Source organism: Hippichthys cyanospilos, chromosome 14, assembly GCF_059441005.1.
Source record: "Hippichthys cyanospilos isolate Australia breed blue-spotted pipefish chromosome 14, RoL_Hcya_1.0, whole genome shotgun sequence".
NCBI classification, from domain to species: Eukaryota; Metazoa; Chordata; class Actinopteri; order Syngnathiformes; family Syngnathidae; genus Hippichthys; species Hippichthys cyanospilos.
In genome coordinates, this window is record NC_142382.1 from 13,252,083 (window position 1) to 13,278,850 (window position 26,768).

Sequence of the window (26,768 nt, forward strand, 5' to 3'; positions counted from 1 at the left end):
GTAGTCCACACAAAACCGTGGTCTGGAACTTTTTTTCCTGGGCACCATGACCAGCTGTCAGAGGGCTCAATGATTCCCGCCTCGAGCATGGCCCTGACCTCCTGGTCTGCAGCTTCCTGCTGGATCAGGGACAGCCGTCTGGGACGTACCTTGACAGGCCGTGCGTCTCCCGTGTCAATGTGGTGCTCCACCAGGTGAGTGAGCCCCACTTCATTCTCACTGAGAGCAAATATGCCCTCAAAGTCCCACAGCAACTGCCACAGCTGTTCTTGCTGTCCACCATCCAGGCCACCGCAGTTCCTCTCCCAGATGGACCGAATTGCCTCCATCTAGCCTCCATCTAGCCAGCCGGAGTTCGGCACCGCTCCCACTCATGGTGAGCCATTTATTGTTGGGCAAGCGAACTCTACTTGCTCTACCATTGACTGTTGTGGGGTCGAGCATGGTGGTCCAAACTGGGAACCAGCCTCTTCAGGGCTAGCGGACTCTACCCGCTCTACTGTCGACTGCTGTGGGTCAGCCGTGTTTGTGGCGACCCGCTCATCGCCTTCCTAGGAGGCTGTGATCAGCTTCACCTGCTGACCACTCGGAAGGATGAGTACCCCAGCCCCCATGTCCAACACACAGCTAGCAGCCTTCAAAAAGTCTCTCCCTAGTATGCAGGGGTCACTCACGTCAGCCACCCATGCGGAGTGAGTAGTTGACAAATTCCCCAAAGCAAACACAAATTTCCCCCTGCCCCTCATCTGGGCTGTTTCACTAGTCACTGTCTTCAGTTTTGTGACCACTGATCTCAAGACGGTTTCTGCTGGAACGATGTCAGGTCTCACAATTGTAGTAGAAGACCCAGTCTCCACCAGGGCTGTGCAGGAAATGTCCCCAATCTGGATCAAAACATGACTGGGATCCCCCACATCAGTCCAGCCCACCATTACAAGTGGCCCACTCGTGATGTGCGTGTCCCCGCACACAGCTCCGCTGCCTGCATCCCCCGGAAAATAGCTGGAGGGGTCCGTGTTTCCCGGGCTACACGGACCCTTTCCCATTTCCCTGCTGGTCCAACACCTTTGGGCAGCAATAATTTTAATAACAAATGATTTACATACAATTATAACAAAAATGACATGAAACTAAACTGCATACATGTATGCTTTTTTCCCTAATGAATATGAACACTTAATAAGTTCAAAATAAGTTTAATGACAAATGATATACATACAATTATAACACAAATTACATGAAAATAAACATCATACATTGGAAGTTTTCCTCATATATGATTGAACAATTAGTGGCAGATGGATTTGATCTTTTTTTTCTTTATATATTTTAGTAATGTAAATAACTGAAGCATATATGATATGTGACAGGGAAATACAAAAGATTATCCATAAATATGTAAAAATAATCTTCAGTCACTCACTTCACTGCTGTTGTGTTATCAATGCATTATTGTCTCTTTAGCACCATAGAGTATTTTGGTTTGCTAGTCAGCCTTTTCCACCATTTTGATAAGAAATGCCATTCGCGGTTGATTTTTTAAGTTCTATCCTCATTGATTGACTCTCAGCACGTGACTCTGCCTTCACTCCACTTGTTATACCCAAGGAACCCAGCACCGTCTTTCCTGTTTTCAGGCTCTTGGACATTGGGATGCGGGTCAGCCCCGTACGAGGGGCCTGGGAATCGTGCCCACACTGTTTGGCAATAGAGAGACAAAAAAAAAGAGAGGCAAAGTGAGAGAGTACAGTTTCTCAGGCAGGAGAATGGAAGCATTTGGCATTGGAATGGAAAATGAAGTTGTTCATTAAAAAAAAAATGCAAAACAGGAATTCAAAATCTCCAAACATTGGACAGCAATAGAATAAAACTGCAAATATTTATCCATTCTTTCATTTGCAACCCAGTTGGCTCAGCATGGTTTCTGTGTGTGGTTACTGCTGCAAGGCTGTTTTTTTCTCAGCCAGGGGGCACAGAGCCATGTGAATCTGTTTGTGAATGTAAACACTGTGAAACAAATATAAATTGCAGCATGCCTGTAGCAGGGTGGCAAAATGCCACATCATTAGCTCTGCTGTGCTGAGGCCAGCCCATAGGGCCTTTTTTTGTCACGCTAGCAATCTGAGTCACAAAGGGGATATCATAAGGTCCATTGAAATTGCAACACTGCTTCGCTCTTATGGCCTTCAGTTCACATAGGGATACTTGAAAATAATCACCATTTAATTTGTATTCATCACAGAAGCGGAGCTGCCAATGTGAAGTAATATTTTTGACTGGCAACCCCTTTCAAACTTACTTGCAAGTAAGTTCAAGAGTATTGGCAAGTATGTTCAAAATGATTTGGACATGCATCAGAATATGCATAGCATTTGTTCAAATAATGCCAAAGGGTGTTTGACGAGCATACGCCATGGGGGGGAATATTAAGTTAGGAATTGGCGAAGCTAATATCAATATCAGGCCAGTATTTGGCCTTTCAAGGTATTGGTACTCACAATGTTAGTCAATACAGTACTTGCATCCACCACACTCTTGGAGCATCATCAAGAAGAAATTACAGTTTAGAAGAATAAAAATTGCCATTATTTTAAATACTTTGTAAGGAAAATGCTAAAATGGAATGTATAGTCCTGCGATTGGTTGGCAACCGGTTCAGGGTGTCCTCCATCTACTGCCTGAAGCCAGCTGGGATAGGCACCAGCAAGCCTGCGGCCCATGTGAGGATAAAGCGGCTAGAGAAAATGGATGGATGGAATATATAAGTATTTTTAAAAAAATGTCATTACTTTTTTGAGAAAATACTTTATCTCAAATGTACATGTGTTTGTGGTATTGTTACTTGTTACTATTGATATCAATCACAACTCAAGATTGGTCTGAAAAAAAATGTTATTGAACATCTCTACTAAGTAATCGAAGAAAGTGACTGCAAAGTGTAAAAGTCATCTGCCAGCATATTAGATATGTTGTTTTAGCATAATGGCAAGACAGAACATTATGATAATTTGCAGAGAATAATAATATCTAATTCATACACTGCTTTCCCATTTACTGTAACTGTGGTTTAAACGAATCAAAATCTTCCTCACGTCACATCCCTCACTATGATGCAGTGCAGTTTCGCAATAGTGAACATATTATTAAATGAATATTTTGAACATATTATTAAATAAACACTTCAGGAAATGAATGACATCGTGTGTCAGTTAAATACTTTGTAAAGACAGAATAATTGATGTGTATCATATAAAATAAGGTCTATCATGGTGTGCACAGGGCCATAATTGTGTTTGTTTATTCTGTTTTTGTTATGTAGGAGATTACTTGATGGTGATGGACAGATGGCTTTAGATTCTGGGGTGCAGGCATTTAAATTGGTGCAAATGTGTACATGTACAGTAAATGTGCGGTACTATATGTGCACCTTTATCGAAAATCTCAACATATGATGAAGCCTCCAGTTTTCCATTCCCAAAATGACTGCTGCGAAAATGAAATATCACTGCTGGCCTTAGACGTTTGTATCCTATTGGATATCATCGTCATCTTGAGCCTGAGAAAAAAAAACCATACCGTGCTTTGTGTGGATCTGGTCGAGTTTGATGCAACAGGGGAAATGGTAATGGTGCTCATCACTTTGTTCTGTGTGGTCCGGGTCATGGTCATTTGGCGAGGGGAGCGCAACACTGTTCCAGTTGACAGGGTCAGTTCCTTGCTCTCGCTTACAGCAGACACTGGCCTGACTACCATCTTTGGGGTCAGACTGTTACCAAGATGGATATGGATCTTGTTATCATCAGTGGTGGTGATGATGCTCGTGTTATTGTTACCCTTCCTTAGAGGCATTGGCACCATTTGCTTTTCGGGCGTAACCTTGAACACGGCCCTGCCCATGGTCATCTCTTGGGGTTCTGGGGAGGAAGAGGCGTCAGGCACTGCCGTGGTGCTAACTGTCATGATTGTGACAGGAGACATTGGCCTTCCCGAGGTAGAGGAAGAAGCTTGGCTGGTGTCTGGGGACTTGGCTCTGGAAATGGCAGTGATGGTGACTGGGGATTTGGTTCTGTCTGGGCCCTGTTGTCCACTGGTGGATTTTACCCGAGTTGTAGCAGATTGCGCTGGAATGATTGTAATTCTAGATTTAGGTTGTGACGGGTTTGCATTTAGTGGTGTTGATGCTGAGAAAACATCCTCAACGGTTGTGCTACTGATTTCAAGAGTGGCCATATTGTTTTGATGGTCGGGTGTCACTCGGATGTGTAAAGGCTGCCCCTGCTTGTGGGCCATAGTCAGGTTTGGATTGCTATTAACCTGTGTTTTTTCCAGGCTGGGTTCATGAGAGTTGGTGTCTTTCTTCCTCATCCAAGGAATCCAGGATTTCTTCATACTGAGATCACTTCCAGATGAAGGGGAGCGTTCAATGCCACCAGTCTTTTCTGTTGGTTTCTTCAGACTCTTCTGCCTTAAATTGTTCATGATGTGATTCTCTTCTTGAACTGACTTCCTGATAAAACCAGCTGGAGTATCTTCTTCTGTTGGACCATTGGACAATGCTTCTGTCTGTACTCCAGTGGATGTGACAGCAACATCAACCATCCTCCGTCCATTCAAACTGGGCCTAAGTGCACGACTGTGACGCTTTGCTATCTCCAGTTCTTTGGTCAAATGGAGAACCTCAGTGCCCATACTCTTGGCTTTCTCTTCTTCTTCAAAGAATCTCTGCTGTAGGACTGAGTAGTCCACTTGCAATTGTGAAAGCTGGTCCTCTTTGTGCATTAGTTCATGAATTTTTTCCTTCAGAGCAACAACATCTGCCTGCATCTCCCTGGTTTTGGCCTCCTCTCTCTGGTACTGCTGTCGAAGGTGTTCCTCCTGACTGTCCAGCTCTCCTTTCTCAATCGCTTTGTTACGTGCTATCTGACTCCTCATGGCCTCCACTTGCTGGGAAAGAACATTGGCTTTGTCTTGTTCTGTTATAAACCTTTTTTCCAAAATGTCATATTGATCTTCTGTTTTGATCAGATCTCCCTCAACTACCTCAAGTTGTTTAAGACGATTTCTTAGGTGCTCTATTTCAAAGGTGAGTTCTTTAATTTTCTTATCTTCTCTTTTTCCAGCGTCGGGTGCTCTTCCTTGTTCACATTTCACCGTTTTGTTTGCAGGCAGCCTTTCTGTTTGCTCAAAGCTATCCAACCTCTTTTTCATTTGGCTAACCTTTGAAAGAAGATCCTTTGTTTTATCGGTTTCATATGCCAGCTTCGTGCTGAGGTCCCTTTTTTCACTGGTCAAACTATCGACCTTTGTTTCCATTTCTGATTTCAACTTTAAGAGTTTTTTGCTTTCTTCTATCAATTTTTCTGTCACCTCCATAACCTTATTCTGCTCATCTTTGACCATCCTACTAAGGTCCTCCTTTTTCTTTTCATCTAACGTCATTCTCTCCACCAAAGTCTTTCGTTCTTCCATTAAAGCTACCGTCAATGACTTCAGCTTACCTAAATCATCCTTCAGGTTGAGCTCTGACTTTTCTAACTTGAGTTCAGAGGATTCCAGCTCTTTCATTCGGATCTTGAGAGTCACAACCTCCTCAGAGAGCTCTTTGGTAAGGCCCTTTTCCCGTTCTAAAGCAGTATATAACTGAGCAGACTCTGTCTTACTGATGTTAAAAGCACCTTCAAGTTTTTCTAACTCTATCATTCTTTTGTGAAGTTTCTCCACCTCTATCCGAAGTTCTTTGCTTTTATTATTCTCCTCCTGCAGCTTTTTCCTGAGCTCCTTGCACTGATTTTCTGTTCGAGTGATCTCCTCATCGTTTCCTTCCATCTCCAGCACCCGCTTTCTTAAATTCTCCAGCTCGGTTATCAAGTTAGAGTTCACACACTCTCCTTTACTAGTTTTGTCCCCCATCTCCTGCAGTTCCTCTTCAGATTTCCTCAAGGCCTTATTGTTCTCCTCCATCTCATCCACTGTACGTAAAAGCTTTTGAATTTTTGAATTGAGTTGACGGTTGAGAAGCTCCTGACTGGCAAGCTTAGTGTTCATCTCTTCATGCTGCTGAGCGAGCGTGACAGTTTTTTCTTTAAGCTCGGCTTCTAAGCCCAGGACCCTGTGGGCATCTTCCTGAGCATGCTCCCTGGCTTCACTTAGTATCCTCCTCTGCTGCTGAAGCTGCTGGCTCAGTTCCTGGACCCGCTGAGTTTGTTGGTCCATTTGCTCCAAGTGCTGTTGCCGCTCATTGACCAACATCAGGGCAAAGGATCTCAGTTTCACCAGCTCCTCTTGCACCTTGGCCAGACGTTTAGAATGCTCCTTCTCCTTTTTCACCTGGTAGGCTTTTTCGTTGTCAAGCAGCGTCTTTAGTCTAAAAGTGAGGGGGGGATCAAATGTATGCATTAGTTGAGCATGTAATAGATCTTATTGTTACTTGTTACTTTTTTGGTTTCTGCACTAACAATTATTATACAAAAATGGATCATTCTTATTCAATAATGTTATGGTTAGGCAGAGATGAAAGTAATTTATTTGATATTATTTATTGCTATTATTACCACTACTGTGCTACTGTTAGGTATTACACATTTCCTGTGGTGCAGTGGAAAACATGATCTTCTTTACTTTTTTTTTTCATTTCTGTCTGCAATGGATTTTTATACAGCTCAAATTTGCTGCGGGTTGGATACAGCTCACAAACAGTACAGAACATGCAAGTAATTACTCATCAACTCAAATGATACTTGAGCCAAAACCAGTTAAATGTTATATCCAGCGCTTCCAAAGTATGTACTTCCTTCCTCCCAAATAATGTCAGGAGTAATGCACAAACTGATGTTTACCCTCATGTTACCATGCAGGGTTTTCTCTTTTCTCTTTTCCAATCTGCTAATGCTGATTTATGCTGATCCAACAGCATGCATACAAACCACAGTGCTTTGTTACATGTTCTCCCCTGCACCACCATAAACATTGCATTATCAAAATGAGCTATAAATCTTAACAGCATGTAAAAAGATATGGAATGTCATGAATTTCACATGTCAATGCACCATCAAATGCAAATGTGTTAGAAAAAGAACCCATTCAGAACTTACCACTGTTGTTTTACAAGCAACACAAAGGCATAATTACAGTGATACAAAATCCAATCAGGATGCGTGACAAGTAGCCAGGGCCTCTTTTTCCACAAATTATCCTCTGTCACATCTCAAGCGTGCTTATTTAAAGACTATCAAAGGTGAATTACTGCAGTGAATAACCATCAGACCTCTGGTGAGCGATGTCACCTCATCCTTATAAGGCTGTAATGTGTGTCTGTGTGTGTGTGTTTGCGCGCGCGTGTGTGTGTTCATGTGGAAGAAAGTGAGAGAGACTGTGCACTGTTCTACTTTGGACTGTGAAAGGGTGGGATTTTTGCCATAGGAGGAGTGTTCTGCAAAACTCCCCCAATTTTCCTGCTTCCATGCAATACTGAGATGTTTGAGTGAAGGCCAGTCCGAACAATTTTCCAGACAATTTAGGCCTGCTGAGTAAAACATCACACAGTTTGTAATTCCTCAAAGTTCATTTGAGGATTTTTCTGTTTTCTGACATTTTGAGGGTAAAACTATTTAAGGAAACTGTTTAAGAAATTGTTTGCTGTAGCTCCCCTTGAGGGGAAATTGGACTAGCACAGGTTTCCTGTGATGAGGGAAACAGATACAGAAAGGTTGGATGTGTCCTTTTTTAGTTAGTTTATGAGAGTCTAAAACCCACACCATGGGATTTAGTTATTTTCTGAGAGATCTTAAGTAATCACAGCCACATCCCTGAAATCATCTGAATAGAAAATATTGATTGAAGAAAGGTCATATAACTTGTGCAACTAGTTAGAAGCATTGAGGCCATGTTGTTATCGTTTAATACAGAAAGCTATAAATCTGTTTGTTTTTACCAGAAGTAAAGCAATTTAATTGTTATGGTGACACAAATGTGTTTTTCAAAAACGAGTAAATATTCATATTACTTTATTTAAATGAGTAACTGATCTGGTTTCATAGTCTTTAAATGCATTGACAGTTGAAATGTATACATGAGAACTAAAAAAAAAAAAAAAAAAAAAGTACAATCATGGCAAATCATTTTATCCTGTGTTTCCTGAGGAATTTACTGAAACACAATAAAAACTATCAGTCTCCAAAAAAGTTGCCAAAAAGCTGTCACGACAGTAGTGTGTTACATAATTTATTTCTCACGACTAAAAAAAAAAAAGTATTTTGTGAAACTCGAATGTTGGGTTGATAATATGCAGCAAGCCTGATGTGCTGTTAAGAGGAACAAATAAGAAACAAAGTGGACATTAGACAACCATAATAACAGACAATTACAGTACATAATATCTGTTCTACTAACTACGACATTGTTGTAGTAAAACACAGTGACAGGAACAGATACTAAGAAGCAACATATGACATGGCACTCGGAAGCATACAGTATATTTATTTAACAAATTTATATTGAAATATTTCTACATATTGACCATATGACCACCAGTATGGCAAACATGCTTGGTAATTATTTTAGTCTTGTTGTACTTTATCTTCAGGACATACTAAATGATGTTAAGATCACAAAAAAAAACGTTGTGTTTGAACTCATTATAAGTAGCCTAATATCTATTATTATCAACATATTCACCCCTCCAAGATTGAATTTGTCTCTCTGTAAAGCATCAACCACCATGATGTCACTTAGATATTTGAGTTTCTTGACACACAAATGAATCTGTTATCTGAGAGGTATTAATTGCTGATGGTCCCCCGTCTGAAAGAGCTTATTTGGTGCCCATTTTCTGCATTCCTGTGACTGTTTGGCACACAACCGTTTTTTTTCCCCTCTCTCCACTTAGCCCTCACCCAGAGTGCTGGAGGACATCACACTAATGGAAAGTGAGATTTTTTTTGTTTCCAGCTGAAAAAGACAAGGAAGAACCTTGCTTGCAGATACAGCAGGAATGGGGTTTTGTTTAGGTAATGAAACGTTTATGTTTCTCAAAAGAGAATTTTGCATGTATCTATTTTTATTTGTATTTACTCTGTATGCATATGGAATCCTGAAACTTTCATGCAGATGTGGCGTTGATTTGATATCCATCATCAGTACTAGGGTTGACCTAAATCACAACCAGTTAAACAAAGATCTCTTGTCACAGCCACTTAGCTTAGCTTGACTTTAAAGTAAAAAGTTATTCTCTCTGACATGCTTTTGATTCGTTCCTGCAGGCATTCATTGAAGGGGTGATGGTTTAAAAGGTCAACAGAAAATATTCACTCTACGCATATAGAATGGCAGTCATTTTTCATCGTATGAGTGAAAACGACACATTTGACTCTCAAAGGGGTAAGAAAATGTTCACACTTCAAATGCTTGTGCATTCCTAACATTCTAGTTATGTTATTGTGAGTCCAAAATGTCTTGTGTGATTGCACACATATATGCATCAAAAATTATTTGATTGGTGCACTTCATTTTTGGTCTTAAATGTAAAAGTGTGCCGCTTGCTCAGGGAATTCATCTACCTTCCGCCCCTCACTTGAGTCTCACCACAAAAGTGAATGTAATCTTTGCCCTTCCTGGGATGCTAACAACAACAAAATCAATACTATTAATTTAGATAGCAATTCTGTCATATTTCATCCAAATTAAGTGTGGATCTTTATACGTATATATGTAATTGTTGAATTTTTGGAAATCATTTTTTTTTTTCCAATTAGATGTAAGTGGTCCAAGTGGATTTAACTTTTTTTTTATTTAATATTTCACTTTAATCATGATTTTACAGAAATGTGATCATTAAAAATTTTAAGATTTTTTTTTTTAAAGTAAAGAATTTTATTATAGCAACATTTTGACCAGCTCGCCCTCCTGTTGTGTTTGCTTGCAAGGAACAGAGATAATGTCCACTTTGACTTGGGACGTATTTAATCACCCAAACATGTCCAGAACCAATCATCTTGTTTTAACCAGTTTTATGGTTAATATTACCAGGAGGTGTTTGTATTTATCTAAAAGTGTCAAAAACACAAACTAACAAAGGCAATATTTAATATTTGCCCGTGTGTAATGTTTGTTTCCTTGAAATAGTAATAACATCCTGGGTCATTGTCCCTATCTAGGGCTGAACAATTGCTCCAATGACAGTGAAATGTTTTTGTTATACACGATGCTTCAAACTTTTATGTACCCTTTATTTTTTAATACAGCCTTTACAGTCTCCTCTTAAAAACCAGACACCTTGCACATCCAACCTTTCCTTTCTGATCCCCATACTGTTGTAGTTGTTAATATTTAAAATTTGATGATTATGCTTGCCTTCTTTTTAAACATTCAAGGGACAAAATGTAAGCACATATCAAAACATTAGCTTTAGTTTGACACCACTTCCACTTACACAACCATAATGATGAATACATTTTAAACACTTTTCTGAGGTTTGTCAATAAATGTAGGTACAGGACCCACACACAGATTTGAAAAGTTGAAAACAATTTACAAGTTTGTTATTTTAGCCGGAAACTTGAAGTCAAATCAGATGTGCCACATGAAATAATGTGGCGGGCCGGATCTAACCCCCAGGCCTTGCGTTTCACACCTACTCCATAAATTATAGAACCCTACATTATCTGCTGTGTATTCATTGCATGAATAAAGCTATCTACAGCCTACACGTCTTTCCTCACCTTTCTCTCTCTTGCTCAAGGAGATTGGTGAAGTCGTCACTCTTGTTCATGTAATCAACATGTTTGCACTTCTCGCTGTCCAGCTCATGAACGGTGCGACGGTGGCACTTTTCAGCGAGCAGCAATTGACCCAGCATCCGCCTGTAGGTTTCTCTGTGCTTCTCCTGCAGGCGCTCCAGCTGCAAATCAGCACAAAGAACAATGCGCAAGCTGTGCTCAGTTTAGGGGACGTGATAATCGAATGTTGCAAAAGATTGCTGTGACTGACCTCAATCATGGGCTTTTGGTATACAATGTGGGTGTTTGGTGGGGTGCCTGCGATGAGGCCGTCCCGCTGCAGGGCCTGGAGGGCTGAGCTACCTGCAGAAGAGCCGTCTCCTAATACAGGGGTCACGTGAGGGGTCTGCTTAGATTTTAGCATGCTGATAACATCTTCTCTGGCCTGGAGTAATACAGAGATGTAAAAGATTTAAAAAGAATAATGTTGCTTGAAGTTCACACAAAAAAGAGTGATTATGCAGGAAATGATGTTAGCATGCTGTAATTTTCTGTTTTTCACATAAATTAATGGATTTACTTCACTTTTAGAATCGTGATGGGGCAGTTGTTTTGCCTTAGATTATGTGTGGGAAACCGGTCATGGTTTACTCGGTCATCTGTCCTCATAATAAAATGCTGTAATCACAGAGCAAGCACAGTTTGTGTTGCAAAGACTTTTTTGATTCAGGTTATTTTAATATACAGTTCATTAATGATATCTCTGGAATACAGTATATATGAGGGATGTTTCTTCTGCCTTTTCTGTTGAGGTGAAGAGTCATCATTCACCACAGGGTGGTGTTCTAGTTCAACTTCAATGCTGACTGCTCTGTGTTTTCAGTCCATTTCACTTTCTGCTGCGCATATTTTGAATGTTTGCATGTTTGCGATCCAAATTTAGTGTTAATAAATATTTAGTAAGTGAGACCTAACTTAAGCATTTCACTAAATGGCTGCGGGTCAGATCGGATGCTGAAGACTTTTTGCAAACTCACTTGAATCTCTCCTTCCATGATCCCCAGAAGTTTGAGTAGATCTTGTTTGGATAGATTCATGATAACACCTCCTTTTTCTCCAGTTTTAGAGTCCATCACTGTCTGCTCTTTGTCAAATATCACCGCCATGTTATCTTCACCCTCCTTTTGATCTTTGGCTTTCATGTTCCTCACAGCAATACAAACATCCTGCTCATGGCTGATGTCATGGTCATCCTGTGGGACCCCGAGTCCCATGTTGGTCGGCCGTGCCACCTCACTGCTTTTGGATCTCATCTCCCACCTAGGTCAAAAACAAGGAGAAGTATATAATCGGACTTTAAAAAGTATGGAGGATTTGAAAAATGTGTCCTAGTTTTCTTTTTTGTTCCAATCATCCGTCCATTCATCAATCTATCAAGAGGTAAGCAGTCCGATTGTACTGATGAACTCTCCGTCGGTACGTCAGTTTTGCCGACAGACTGCCGACAGACAAAACCATTTTAAAAATGGCAGCCAAAGCCCGACGGAACAGTAGAATTAGTCTGTAATTTTTATCTGTCTCGGTAATCCTCACCAACTGCGTCACCGGTCATCTGTCATGATTGGTAATGGCTTGTAATCTCACCCAGTTAAATCTTTCAAATTTCTAAGAAATGTTAAACCTGCCACATACTTGGGAGCAAGTGTGAAGACAGTGCAGGCAGTAAGCATGCATGCATAGATACATGCATCCAGGAGTACCTGGTTGAGTTTTAGAGGATTAGTAAGCTGTAGTTACTATTAAGAGAGAAATTATCCTTAATCTATTGCACTGAGTAACACTTTTTCCTCATTGAAGGTAGCCAGCTGGGATGTCTGGGATCTCAATGTTTGTGCTGCATTTCAGAGTCATGGTTTCATGAACTGAAACGCATACTGTACAAACTCTTGCTTAGCACATTCATTACACAGGCTTAAAGAAAAAGCATGTTTAAAATTAAGTATTAAGAGATTTGGGGTTATTTTGCTTTTTAATAATAATTTGAATGAATAAATTACTTGCACGGCACTGAGCACGTTACCATTTCTGAAAAAAAAAATGACTTAGTGTGTGCCTGAATCACAACTGTCTCTGTATGCTCCCCAGTGGAATTGATTGTTTCGCAGTCTAGTGCCAGGGCAATACACACTAGCTCGTATACTCAGTTTGGATGACCGAGGTGAAGAATGTAAAGTTCCGCTTTTTCTTTTTGTTTGAGGCTGATCTATCAAGACTACTTTTTTCATAGGTTTAATTATTTATATTTTTCAGTGTGATGATAAAATTTTAATTTTAGTTGTGCATGCGATGATGACAGGAGTGAGTGACGGACCAATTATTACATTTTTTTGGCTTGAAAAAATAGCAGAGCAACTATGATGAAAGAGGGGCAGGGCAACAACGAGTGACGGACTAACAAAAAATGTAAATTGGCTTCCTCTGTATCATCCATCCAGCTACAGCATCCCTCCATTTTCTGTACTGCTTGTTTTAAAGTAAGTAACGGGTGAGTTGGAACCTACCGACGCAAGTTTAAATTATGCAACTTTCTCAAATTCTAGTTTTTCTCCATTAATCATAACAGAAGCAATGCAGCATGCCTCCCTTGTAACCTTAATGATTTTAGCACAGGTGGAAATTGCCTGGAAGAAGATTATGACTCACTTGTTGTGTGTTCATTGTTCAAACACACTTGTATTTCATCCAAAAGGGAGTATGTGTTTTTGTCTCCCATGTGTGCATCTGTGTGTTTCTAATCTCAACCCGTCCTTGAGACAAGTAATGTTTGTTATCTTTTAAACTTAACATCATCTGAATGAGTAAGTACAGAACTGGGTTAAGTCATTAAAATCCTTCTTGAGGATGCTTATACAATAAGTGAATCAACACTTTTAGTATGATTAATAAGAACATTCATCAACAATACATTGTAGTTTGTCTTTCATCCACTTTTATACTCACAATGTGGTGATGAAAGCATCAGTCATATTACAACACTCCACTCCTTCAATGTTTAAAACTGTTAGATACTGTTACAACAATTGGGAGTAATATTGAGATCATTTTGCAAATATGGAAATTCTCACAAATTGTTCTGGAAGCCGGCTTCTGCAGGTTAGCAGCTTTAAAAATTGTTGTTTTATACCCTATGATGTTGAACTCTAGTCCTCCACGGCCGGTATCCTGCATGTTTTTTGGTTTTCTCTACCCAACACACCAAATTCAAATGATGAGCTTATTAGCAAGCTCTGCAGGAACTTGAAAATGATCCGATTCATTTGAATTATGTGTGAGAGGATACTGGAGTTTGACTCCTGTGTTCTATGTTAAATGGGCCCTATCATAGAAAATTAACTTTTTGGAGCTTCTAACCATCTTAAAATGTTATATTATCAGCCTAAACACCCCCAAAGTATTATTTTCCTCGATTAATTCTGTTCTAAAAATTACTTGCTTGTTCTGCACTCTGATACCATTATTTTTAACGGTATTTTTAACCTGCCCGAGCAGATAAAAATGGCTTGCGAGAGGCGCAGTGACATCAGAGTGAGGCCCTTGTACCACCGCTACACCACCCCTGTAGACTAAACACATGCGCACATTATTCAAGCAACCACTCCTATTTTTACTTACGATTTTAAACCGTAGTTGGGGAGAAGCGATTTTGATTTTTAGTTAGCCAAGTAAACAGCAACATTTCATTTCATTTCATAAGTTACTTTTTTGACTATAGAACAGGACAAAATTGAAATTGAAAATGAGTGTTTGGGAGCACACAGCTGTCTGTGAACCTTCACCAATACAAGAGTGGTTTTGCTGTCAATTGAAAACCAAATGATAGCTGGTGCTATTCCCACAATTGCACTTGATAGAGAGGCAATAGATGTACGTGCACATTATTGTCATGGTAAAGAAATTAACCACCTCATAATTCATAAGAATATGAACTGCTAATGTGCCAATGGCATTATTCCATAAGTTATATGCATGTATTTAACCGTCTAAATAGCTTGAAAAAGGCCTTTTGGTGAAAATAAAATAAAATTTTAAAAAAAAACAAACAAACAATATATATATATATATATATATATATATATATATATATGTATTTTTTTATCATAATAGGTTTTCAACCAAACAACAAAACTGGCCAACACTCAGTTATTAGAACTTTGAGTTAGATACTCAAATACTAAAATATTCATTAGATGCAGCCCTACATTTATATTCCCTGATATTATCTTTTGTTATTGTTGCTGTTATTTAATAAATCCTTAATCCTTGCAGGATCGTCAAAATACAAAAAAAATGTGACTCAAATGAAGTCATTGACTTGAAGTTATTTTGAACTTTGAAGTGCCACATCATCAGACAGAACACACTTTCTGAACAAGTGTGAAAAAAAAAAATTGAAGCAAATGGAAGTGTGTGCAAAAGTGATTGCACAACACCACAATTGGGAATGTTGTGCTATACACTCAATAGAGAACCGTATGTCTTTGAACACCAATGGAATCAGAATTACACCAATATGCACGATCGAGAGCTTGTTTGTTAAAGATTCTGGCTCGAGATGAAGGGAAATCCTAACTACACTAATGTTAATGATGCTTGAAGCTGACCTCTCCGAATGTACCCTATTTCCAGCAGAAATAAGACTTGTGCATTTAGGGAGAAGAATAGAAGATTGCAAGAACTGTTTTATCAAAGGGAAAAGAAAGTACTAGTATAAAATTACGCATAAAATTGTATGCCTCATCTTACTTCTGGAGTTCTACTTGATTCATTTCAATACTTCCTATCCTGTGGATAACTGATTGTAGTGTCGTATGCGGCCCAGGAGTGCACTCAAACGTGCTTCTGGGGCTCATCCAGGCAGCATCAACACTTTCGAATGAGATGTGACAAATGTCCTTATGGTTTGAAAGATCACCTGACTTGGCACAAGTGATGAAGAGTGTGTAACTGTGAATAGTGGTGACAAAATCAGGCGATCACTGCTTTATTTTTATATACTGGATTCAGGCCATGATAATCCGCGTACTACTACGGTACAGTAACTGTTGCTCTCAAGTTGCAGGGCCACTCTTCATGGTGCAACAGAGCCAGCTGGCTGCAGTCTGTCTAAATTAAGAAATTATCCTGCCGCAAACTGATGTAACGCATGGGAAATTTCATTGGCACCTTCACAACAAACCGTTAGCAAAAGACGAACATGTTCAATAGCACGAGTGCATTGTGCCATTAAAAGTGTTCAACTTCCTGACATTTTGTGATTATAAAGTATGGAGAAAGGTTTGAAAAACTAAAAATGTGTTATTTCATTATTATGCCGATTATTATTAAAGTTGGCCTGTCTTCCAAAATTAAACTCAGTTTTTCTTCTCCACAGCTTACCCTCCAGATAATTAACTGTAAGGTGTTTTCCTCCATTCATGCATCTCTGAGCATTCCTGCACATTGCTGCGTTCTCAGTACCAGCCCCCGCCCGATCAGCAATCGAATTGAGGACCGCCCTAGCAGTCAGTGTTGGGACGACATCATAAAAGGGGCGTGGCAGGCACAAGGTGAAAAGCAGTGTTTAAGCAAATCAGGCATCTTACCAATGGACAAGAAATGCAATCAACATTGTGCCAAGGTGATATATAATCAAATGTATACCTATAGTTACCTGTAGAAAGTTTAAAATAGCATGATCTCTTAACCAAGTAACCATTGGCATAATGTTTTATTTTGTTTTAGTTCCAAAAGTTTTTTTTTGTTTTTTTTACATACACACTCCTTTCCTTTTCTTTCTTTCTTTTTTTTTTAATGAAAACAGGGACGATAAAAACTGAGATCTGAACCCATCCATCCATCCATCCACCCATTTTCTACAGGCGCTTATCCTCAAAAAGGTCCAAAGCTTGATGGTGCCTATCCCAGCTGACGTCGGGCAGTAGGCGGGGCACACCCTGGTTGCCAGCCAATTTCAGGACAATTTAGTGTGCCCAATTCGTGCCATGCATGTTTTTGGAGAGTGAGAGGACATGCTAACTACGCATTCACGAGCCACCCAATCTTGACCCAAATCTTTGTTAAAAATTGCTGTTAGATTGAAGTCAAGAAAAATTGCATTACTTATGTAATTTAGCTTTTTTTGTTCAGTTGTTTCTATTTGCCACAAAAGTAGCAATGATAAGCGGTGCAGTGGATGGATAGCGGATATTGCATTTTATATGAAAAATCAGAACATCTCAGTATAGTCCTTAAGACAAATACTGTTCCCTAAAGATGATATGCATACAGTATGTAAGTGAGTTCCTCATCATTTAGTTTCTTCACATTGAATACAAATGTGTTTAATAAAATACCTGCAATTTGATAATGATATCACATGGGCTGTTATATTTGATCACTCTCATTTAGGCTCAACCAGGAATGGAAGGAATTTATCATCACTTCTCTGCCTTCCTGTTTGATCCGCCTTTCCTGGTCATTGAAACCTTGACTTGACTTGTGTTGAATTCTCCTGAGCAACAAATGGGCATTCCAGTCACATGCCCTACATTCCAGTCTGGCATGCAGCTCTCCCAGTTGTTTTAATTGAGAATTAAAAAGAGTTGTCAGACAATCAGGCTTTCGTCAAAGGTCTTTGGTGGCAGCCAGACAGCCCACACCATAAATTCACAACATTAGTATCCACCATGGTGCAGTATTGTGTGTTCTGAGTAGACAGTAGATGCAACAAACAACGGCTAAATTTAAAAATGGGAACCCAAATGTAACTCATGGCAAGTCCAGCTGTCATGCATACATACAAGTATTTATAGTGCCTCATTCCATAGAGAAAAGAAGGAGCTGGCTATAAAGTATGTCAGTGGTCAGTGGGTGGATACCACCAATGGTTGCTACATGACTTTAATCTTTGGTCTAAATTTGGTGCTCATTTTTTTTACACAAAGTATCAAATGCAAAATAGCTTCCTCGTAGTGGTGTGTAGAGTGGCAGCATAAACTAAGCTTTGTAAACAGTTCACATGGACATGGTAATTTTATATTATAGTACAGTATTTGTTTTATGGTAGACGAGAAAGATTAGATTAGATTAATCAGACTACAGAGTTAAACCGAGTTACAAAGGAAACACTCCATATTTGCTTTTATTTTCAGTATAGTGGTCAATTAATCCAAAAGTTTTATTATTTAGGGATAAAAGATTAATTGCAATCAATTAATTACAATTATAGCTTAGGCATTATGTTTTTTAGTCTGTCTGTATGATTATTAGATCTGTTTTTAGGCATCAGGGCTTTTGTGCTTGAGTTGTTGGCTTTTGGAAAACCTTGAAGTGGACACTGATCGACTGTCGTTTTGTTTAACGCAGTGATTATCAAATAGTGGGGCGAACCCCCCTGGGGGGGGCGCGAGGTGATGCCAGGGGGGGCGGGGATGATCCCAGGAAAAAGGCTTTGTTCTTGTCATGTGGAATGTAATTGCAATCAAGTAATAATTTTCATCATTTTCTTTTAGTTTCAGGCACTTTGGTGCACTTGCTTCTTTTTTTTCCATTTTAGACTAAGCTGTAAACGCAATAAAAAATAATTAGCAGTTGTTGAAAGTTGATTTATATTGCGTTATTTTGTTGTTAATGTCAAAAAGGATACATGTGTAGGTATACTTAAACAATATTCATCAATAACAATCGTATTTATAGTTTTTTTATAAGTTTTCTCTTTTCTAGCGGGGGCCTGGCAAAATATAGTTGAGAAAACTGGCTTCACGCAACCTGATGGCATTCTGTTGTGGGTAGGGGGGCCAGTTTAGGAGCAGGGGCAAGGGTAAAATGGACAAGCTTGTGAGAGTTGTTGGCCCGATGAATAGTACATTTATAAAAAACTCCGCGACGGCACCTTTGATCACTGTGAATGATGTGCATTCTTTGTAAGAAGGAGCTTGCTTACCATAGAAGTTGCTGAAGTTTAACCAACCATATAAATGCAAAGCACCCGGCTGGGATTACAAACACTGTTAACCAGAGCAATAAAGATGCTAATGTTACAAACCATAGCAAGTCTTGCAATGGACAGGAGGGACGATATTTTATTTAAATATGTTATATTATTTGGCAAATGACAAAAGAAAACAGCACTATTTCTCCTAATTTTCAATGACGCTTGGACAATTTGACAGTTTAATATTAAATTAACATAACATGCATATTTCTGGACTGAAGAAGACTGGAGTACCCAAATACAGGGAGAACATGAAAACACCATATGAGAAAGCTGAGTGAAGATAAAAAAATACATATATAACTATCAGATCCGAATATTTTTACATTAGTCGAGATTTTTTTCTCTTCTGAGTGGTCCTAATTCTCCCTGTAACTAAATAAGGAAAAAAAAATGCTCGTGTTTGGCAACTTGCTCTGTTAGCTCACACCTTAAAATGCTAGAGGGCCCATTTCATCCTGACATGAGAGACAAAGCCAGCCAAGAATTTTTGAATTTGATACAGTTGGCAATTCAAATCAATCCATTAATGAAAACTTGGCCAGCAAATTGCCGTCCAGGGGTACAAAACAGCAGTACGTTCCAGGATTTTGATGGACAGTGCGTTCCGGTCTAGACGACCAGTGACCTCAGGGGTCAAATATTATGTAACTGCCGTGTCCTCGGAAAACTAAGATTTGGTATGCAAACTGTTTAAGCAGCAACTGCAACTCATACATGTATAAGTCACCTTAAAATACCAAATGTCAGCATTTCTTGACAATGCTGATGAGTCCTTGCAGTAATCAAGCATATGGATGAGTGCGTCTGCTCGATGTGCAGGAATCAGGATCTCAAGAAGCAAGAATCCAGCCAGTACTATTGGGCAATCTGATGGTGATGAATTGTGCATAACAATGGGCATGACAAGGAAAAATAGTCCAGTTTTTCTCTAAATAATGCATCACATGTGTTCTTGTGTCTGTTTGAGGCTGCACATAAAAAATATTTCAGTAGCCTCTGATTAGAGGATTTTGCAACGTTTTTCACAATTTTAATCACTTCCCATATATATATAAATATATATATATATATATATATATATATATATATATATATATATATATATATATATATATATATATATATATATGTTCTCTGACATCAATCAGGCAAAATATAGTAATGATCAAGAAGTACAAAGCATTGAAAATCCAATCTCTATACGACAGTTCACGGCATTTAGTTATGGGGAAGCAGGCGATTCTTTTCAGCAGGGGCAGCGCGAGACCATGGCAAGCCAAGCAAGCAGCTACTCAATGCTTCCAACTGAGCCATTTTGTCATTATATTAACAAACTCCTCTGACCCCTCTTGAGACTTTTGAAAATGACCGAAACATACGGTGATTGATCAATTAATCAACAACGATTATCTTACGAAGCTTAATTTTTTGATAGTTGATTAATCCTCTACTAGAGCCCTTGCTTACAGACTCTCTCAATATTAACTATTCTCAGGCGTCTGTGGTCCATGAAAGCAGATGATTATCTATTTGATTTTACTTTCAAATACAACAATCAACATATTTGCTGATTCAGTGACATGACTGACCGAACCGGACACTGAGTCATCCTCAATTTCTTTCTGCAATGTCAACATGAAATAAAGTTTTTGAATAAAAGTATGGATGGAAATTTAATTTAAATCATTTCACTCTTTAATGAGCAAGCACTCCAGAAAGTTCAGTTTTTGTCTCAAATTTAAACTTTTTTTTTTCTGTTGTATGCCCCTTTGATATGTTAAATGTTTAAATAATTTCAAATTTCAGTGCAGTTTTTAAAAGGGTGCTCACGACAATGCTGAAAATATTTCATGTGTTTACTAACAACTCTATGTTTTGATGGTAGTTTTTACAGATTCTTTGGCTGTTTTGATTCTCAGTTCAGAAGCGATGCAGATGAACATGATGCTGTTGTCAGTGCCATTTTGTTCTAACAGAGTGAAGTAGAATCTTCGTAGTTGTACACAATCTACTCAGTGATACTAATTGGCCTCCAAGTTGTCTTGTTGCTCCAATTTTATCATTTTAAACACACAGTGTACAGCTGCAGTATGAATTGTATGTAAAGGTGTCTCAGACACACCGATAGAGAACAGATTGCAATTTGCACAATAAAAATGCTTCCTAGTGGCATTTCATAAAGAATGACTTCAGTGTCCAACGAGGTAATCAACTTTCAATGTGTTTATCTTTCCTAATGTTTGGTTTTAGTCATTCATTTAGGAGTCCAACTTGTTATCAATGTGCTTTTGCAGAAAAATGCAACCAGACAAGTATTGGCCTTAGAACCGCTCTAAAATTTTACCTGTTAGGCACCAATTAGCTGCGAATCCACTGTTAATAGCCACGACACTTTGCCGCCTTGCTATACAGGTTCAAATGATCTGGAGAAGATCTGAAGTTGTTATGGAGTCTGAGGACTTATTTTTAAACCAAGTGATTTATGAGTATCAGTGATCTGTGAAACATCCAAATGTGTCTAAACTGCATTTTTTGGAAGTCAACTGAAGTCTCGGTGCTGCGCATGTGTTTGTGACAGCTGTTGCTGAGGCCCTCCAGACTCAGAGAGAAGACGCCGGTAGTTCTGTTGCTTTCATACGTAGGATACTTTAGTGTAAATGCTGGCACCAATTCCATTCTACATGTGGGTGAATTTCTGATCTGGACAAAAGACCTTTTGTCTTTATTTTATGAGCTTATATTTATTTAAAAACTGCTATAAGAGGCATGTGTCACAGCTCTAGTTTCACAGGGGACGATTGATACCGTTTGTCATCCCTGTTGTCTATATATGCTATGTCAAGGCAATGTGTGACACACTAGAGCTTCACGTTGTGTAATGTTCTATATTAAGTTCAGGTCATTCAAAACAATCAGGTGAGGGCCCTTATGCGTTTTTGGGCTGGAACAAGGGGCAGTTTCAATGAATAAGAAATGAGCAGAATGCATAATGAATACAGTGATATGGTACTTAAATACAATTTCCATTACACTACAATCATAAGGACATACTTTATAGGATTAGCGATATGCTACGGGCAACTCTAAGTGTGTCAAAATGTAATAAAAACAGAACACATTCTTATACCATTCATCCATCCATTATCTAGAGCTGCTTATCCTCACAAGGGTCGCAGGTTTGCTGGTGCCTATCCCAGATGACTTCAGGCTTTAGGCGGGGGACACCCTGAACTGGTTGCCAGCCAATAGCAGGGCACACACATGAATACCCATTCAGACACCAGTGGACACCTAAGGACAATTTAGTATGTCCAACACATGCATGTCTTTGGAGTGTGGGAGGAAATCGGAATGCCAGGTGAGAACATGCAAACTTCACACAAGAAGGCCAGAGCCAGCTGGATTTGAACCCGGTCAAATTCTTACCTGCGTTGTTTAAAATTGTTTAAATGTCTTTGTGGGGTTTTTTATTTGTCATTTTGTGTGTTGAATTTTAGCAATGCACTCCACACACTTGAAACATTTAATGACTTTAAACATGTGCTATGTGACTGTCAATAAGATAGAGTGACCTGACGCCCTCTTTAATCTCCATGTTTGTTTTATGGCGCCCACAAAATATTCAATATATTATATATTGAATAATTTTGAATACTGCATAATTGAATTTCCACTTGAATTTTGGTACCCCTCAGAGTCGACAGCGCCCTCACATTCAGAAAATGCATACAACCCACAAAAAATCAATAAATCAATCAAACAGTATCCGTATTAGCATTTTTCATTTTCATTCAATGACAAGGGATAAGTGCCCTGATGCTGCATAGGAGCATATTACTGATACACAACATACATTTAAGTGTTGATGGACATCATCATGTCATGCTTTTCACATGAGTTCTTCCGTCCCAAGCCATCTTGGGTCATCAGTGCACGAGCCAGGAATGAGCACACTTTAGCTGGCTCAGTCCAGGGCCATCGCTAAGATCTTGGAAATTAAGGCAAATATGCCATTTACTCAGTGAGCCTGATTTTGCACACAATATATATATATATATATATATATATATATATATATATATATATATATATATATATATATATATATATATATATATATATATATATAAAATGCATAGAGTAAATATTTGAGTGTGTCATGAGTCGATACAGTATTGGTATTCACTTAATGGGTTAGGGTTGGACTTCTTGGCCACCATCTGACACTAGAAATATTTACAATCATTCTTTATTCATCTACAAGACAATAATTGCACCATATTCACCAATGTGTCTTGTTCAAGTGGTCCTTCGGGTGGACATTGAGCACTGGTCAAGCTAAAATGCCCTTTCAATGAGCAGATTTGAGCACATGACAAACATTGATGAGTAATACAACCACTGGTTCTCTTTGTGGCAGAAATTAGCCAGGCAGGGTGGTAGACCACAAGAGGAAGGGCGAGGGTGAGAGAAAAGTGAGGTTGCGCATGACTTTTTGACCGAATGAAACTTTAAAGGCAATGAAAGCCACCCTGAGGTATGTTTCACATTTTCTTTTTGATATACTGTGGCAGTGTACAGTATACTGCATGTTGACACATAGTCAGAGTGAGTAGTGCCTGAACCCATAAGTCTCCTCCAGAAGGCTGATGACCTCATGTAGAAGAATTGAGTTTATTTTAACACCCTTACTTCATGTACACTGCATGAAATGTCATCCTGCGGAGGATGCTGAGAAGTAGTGTGTGCGTGTCTTCAGTTTTGCTTTTTGTTTGTTTGTTACACAGTAAAGCAGACCCACTTTTAAAGCAGTAAAACTCCAGTATCTTTATGTGTTGTCGCAGGTCATCAAGGTTAAGATGGATTATTCAGTGTTTAGCTTGTTTTTACACTGGTGTGATTAAAATTGTTCAGGGGTGAATGAATATATGACACATGTTTGCAATACTACTTATATTACTTTTAAATAGTTATTATTTGTTCTGGAAGCTACATGCATCAATTATTGATGCTGGTTCTCAGCATTTTAACAAATACCAGAAACTATATGATAGCTGATAATAAATCTATTTAAAACAGTGTTAACTTCAGGGAAGTCTTTCTAAGAAATTCTGGTGAGATTGGGAATCCTCTTTACCTTATTTGTTTGAAATTTTATGAGTCCAGTTTTTTTTTTTAAACTGTAGAAAACAATGGGGAGGTGTTGTTTAAGTTTTCATTTAACATTTTAAGACATGCTAATGACGTTGATGCTGATCTTCCTGAACTTGATTTGAAATTTTACGACACAGAAAGCAAACCCTAAATAAATAAAAAAACTTAACAATATGGAAACATAAAAAAACAAGAGACCGGGGAGCTGAAATTTCACCAAGATCAACACGCCTTAGGTGTATTACATTTGAATTTTAACATTGTTTAGCTTTTATGTTTTGCACTAGTAAAAGAGTTTGGAATAAATCTAGCAACCGCTCCAGTGAATGTCCATAGGCCTTTTTATGACTTCATGCTCATGACTCAGTGTGCTATCATCCTTCATTGTTGGGTGGGTTTCTTCCCACATGCAAACACGAACTAAATGGCCACATTCATATATGGCAATAAAATGCAATTCATCCAGATATTTTATTCATGACTCTAACCACTCATCATTTTGGATAACAATGGTCAAGCTCTCATAGCATGAATACAATTTTTAAGTCATGAGCAAATAACTTGCGATGCATTGAAAAGAAACCTTGTTCATTCACGCAGTGAATAGCGCTGACTTGAATTAAATAAGGCCAAAATGTTACTAGCATACAATGACTTTAACAATTTCTTTTTTTCAGTCTGACAAGAGGAACAAGACAGTTTGTTGAAAAATAAATTGACAAAAGTGTTACCTGGTGTCTTGTCGCCCACTTTTAGTTGATGGTCACCCCTAATCCTAGTAATGTAGCAAAGCGAATCATTCACAAATATCCACTTGAATTGTCCTGTAGTGGTACTGACTATTGAGCGTTACAAAAAGCAGTCTCCATGATCCTTTCCCTCTCACTTGGTCGGATCAGGGAGGGAATAGAAGAAAGCAATAATGGAACACTGTAACTTCCCACTCTTAACTCTCTCGCTCTCTCTCTCCCTTACCCTCCCTCCTTCGTTCACTCCCACAGTCTATTCAGTTCTGCTAAAACACAGCAATCCTCACCAGAAGGCACTTGGGGTAAGTATTGACATAAAATTAAAGACAGTTTGAGTGTTTTGACCTGTTGGCAGAACGACTGTGTCTGCCACAAGGAAGAAAATAGACGTACAATTGCGCATCCCTTGAAATTCTTCTCCTCAGAGTCACAGGAGCTAAAAAAGTTCCACTCTATATATAACTCCTTCCCTCTTGCCAGCATGGGTGCTGTTGGCAGCTGAGGTTATCTGAATCTTAGACGATTTGGCCAGGCAGCAAGACCGCTAACTCTGCCCGCTGACCTGGGATGACAGCTGAACCATGTCATCATGCTGGGAAAGTCCAATGACAGCAGACACACGACCCCTTGAATTGCTCCAAGGAACAACCGACTGCTGACGTATAGGTGGTCTCGGAGTGAGGGTGTGAGCCAAACTTTCCAACACTTCTGTAGCTACGCTTGCTACAATGTCAATTTAGAAGTCAGCGCGTAGTCGGCCTACATTAGATACTGAGCTCTACAGTACACTTCATTTGCTCCAATGTGATCCACAAGAGGAGCGATATAAAAACATTACTTCACTGCTAGAATAACACTCAGTAGATCACAGACCTCCATCATTCAAAACATGTCATTTCAAGAGCACATTTACACTATGTTTGACTGAATACAGTGTGCCGTGGGATCTTGACAAATGTTTTCTCCGTGGTTTCGTTTTCTCATGGTCTATCACAATATCTGTGATGAGTGGTGGGAAGATGTGGCTCAAAGGCCCCCTACATTTCAGTCCGTAATTTAGGACATTCAGAAGGCTCTCTTACCTTCTGTCAAGGCGTTCCGTGGAAGAAACATGGATGCCAGCTTTTGAATGAAGCACCTGTGTTGGTTTAGCTTCAGAATTGGCAACAGCACAAAAGGCTATAATGCAACACAATAAATATTCAAAAAGATCATTTCATTTATTCAGTGTACATCGCAACATAATTTAATTCAGTGCAAAGTGGTTTAACCAAAATAAGCTTCTTCTTAATAAGGAGGAGGAGGGAGGAATAATCTTTCACATTGCTGTGGAGGAATTTTGGAACACTCTAATTTGCAGAATTATTTCATTGCTACCATATTGGAGGGTTTTCTAGCATGAACTGCCCGTTTGAAGTCAAATCACTGTATCTCAATTGGATTTAAATCCAGACTTTGACTTGGCCACTCCAAATCCTGATAATGTTCTTTTTGAGCCATTCTGAAATGTTTTGAATCATTGTCCTTCTGTATGATTCAAGAGCACCCAAGTTTGAGGGCACAAACTGATGGCTGGATATTCTCCTTCAGGATCTCCTGATGAACAGAAAAACTGATTTTTCTGTTGATCACACCATGCAGTCCCAGTCCTGAGGAAGCAAAGCAGCCCTAGACCATGATAATGCCACCACCATACATCTTTGTTGGTATCAAGTTCTTATATCAAAGGCTGTGTCTTTTTAAACCAGATGTAGCAAGCTACACACATTCCAAAAAGTTACATTTTTGACTCATCAGTCCATAGAAGAGTTCTCCAAAAGACTTGAGAACCCTTTTCTTCAGTTAATGGGGACCAGAAAACCCCCGCTATAGGTGAATTCTGCGACGTTTTGTTTACATGCTCATAAAAATAAAAGTCACAAAAAGTAAAAACTTTGAAATGCCGTTTGAGTAATCATGTACTCCAATAATGTAATGTAAATAATGTAATGTTTTGATTGCTTCTCAATGTTGTGATTTATACTATTGGATATAGCGACCAATAAAAAGCTCAGTTTTTAACTAGTCTATTTCAACTTTTCATTTAATGCATTCATTTTTGCATCAAAGTAATTTGTG

At 39.0% G+C, this 26,768-nt stretch overlaps 1 protein-coding gene and 1 long non-coding RNA gene across 2 annotated transcripts; one reads left to right on the forward strand and one right to left on the reverse strand.

The window, feature by feature from the left end:
- Positions 1-1,180: 1,180 nt before the first annotated feature.
- Positions 1,181-24,787, reverse strand: LOC148413063 (filamin-A-interacting protein 1-like). Its single transcript, XM_088433969.1, has 6 exons — positions 24,633-24,787; positions 11,750-12,032; positions 10,984-11,157; positions 10,716-10,894; positions 3,577-6,364; positions 1,181-1,697 (listed from the first exon to the last, which is right to left on the reverse strand). Exons 2-6 carry the CDS (start codon positions 12,023-12,025, stop codon positions 1,491-1,493), a joined length of 3,624 nt encoding a protein of 1,207 aa, XP_088290095.1. The 5' UTR covers positions 12,026-12,032; positions 24,633-24,787; the 3' UTR covers positions 1,181-1,490.
- On the forward strand, positions 6,184-17,102 carry LOC148413064 (uncharacterized). Its single transcript, XR_015867838.1, has 6 exons — positions 6,184-6,330; positions 8,885-9,005; positions 9,258-9,375; positions 11,926-12,152; positions 16,144-16,389; positions 16,573-17,102. It is a non-coding gene; the product is annotated as an uncharacterized LOC148413064 (long non-coding RNA).
- Positions 24,788-26,768: the final 1,981 nt, after the last annotated feature.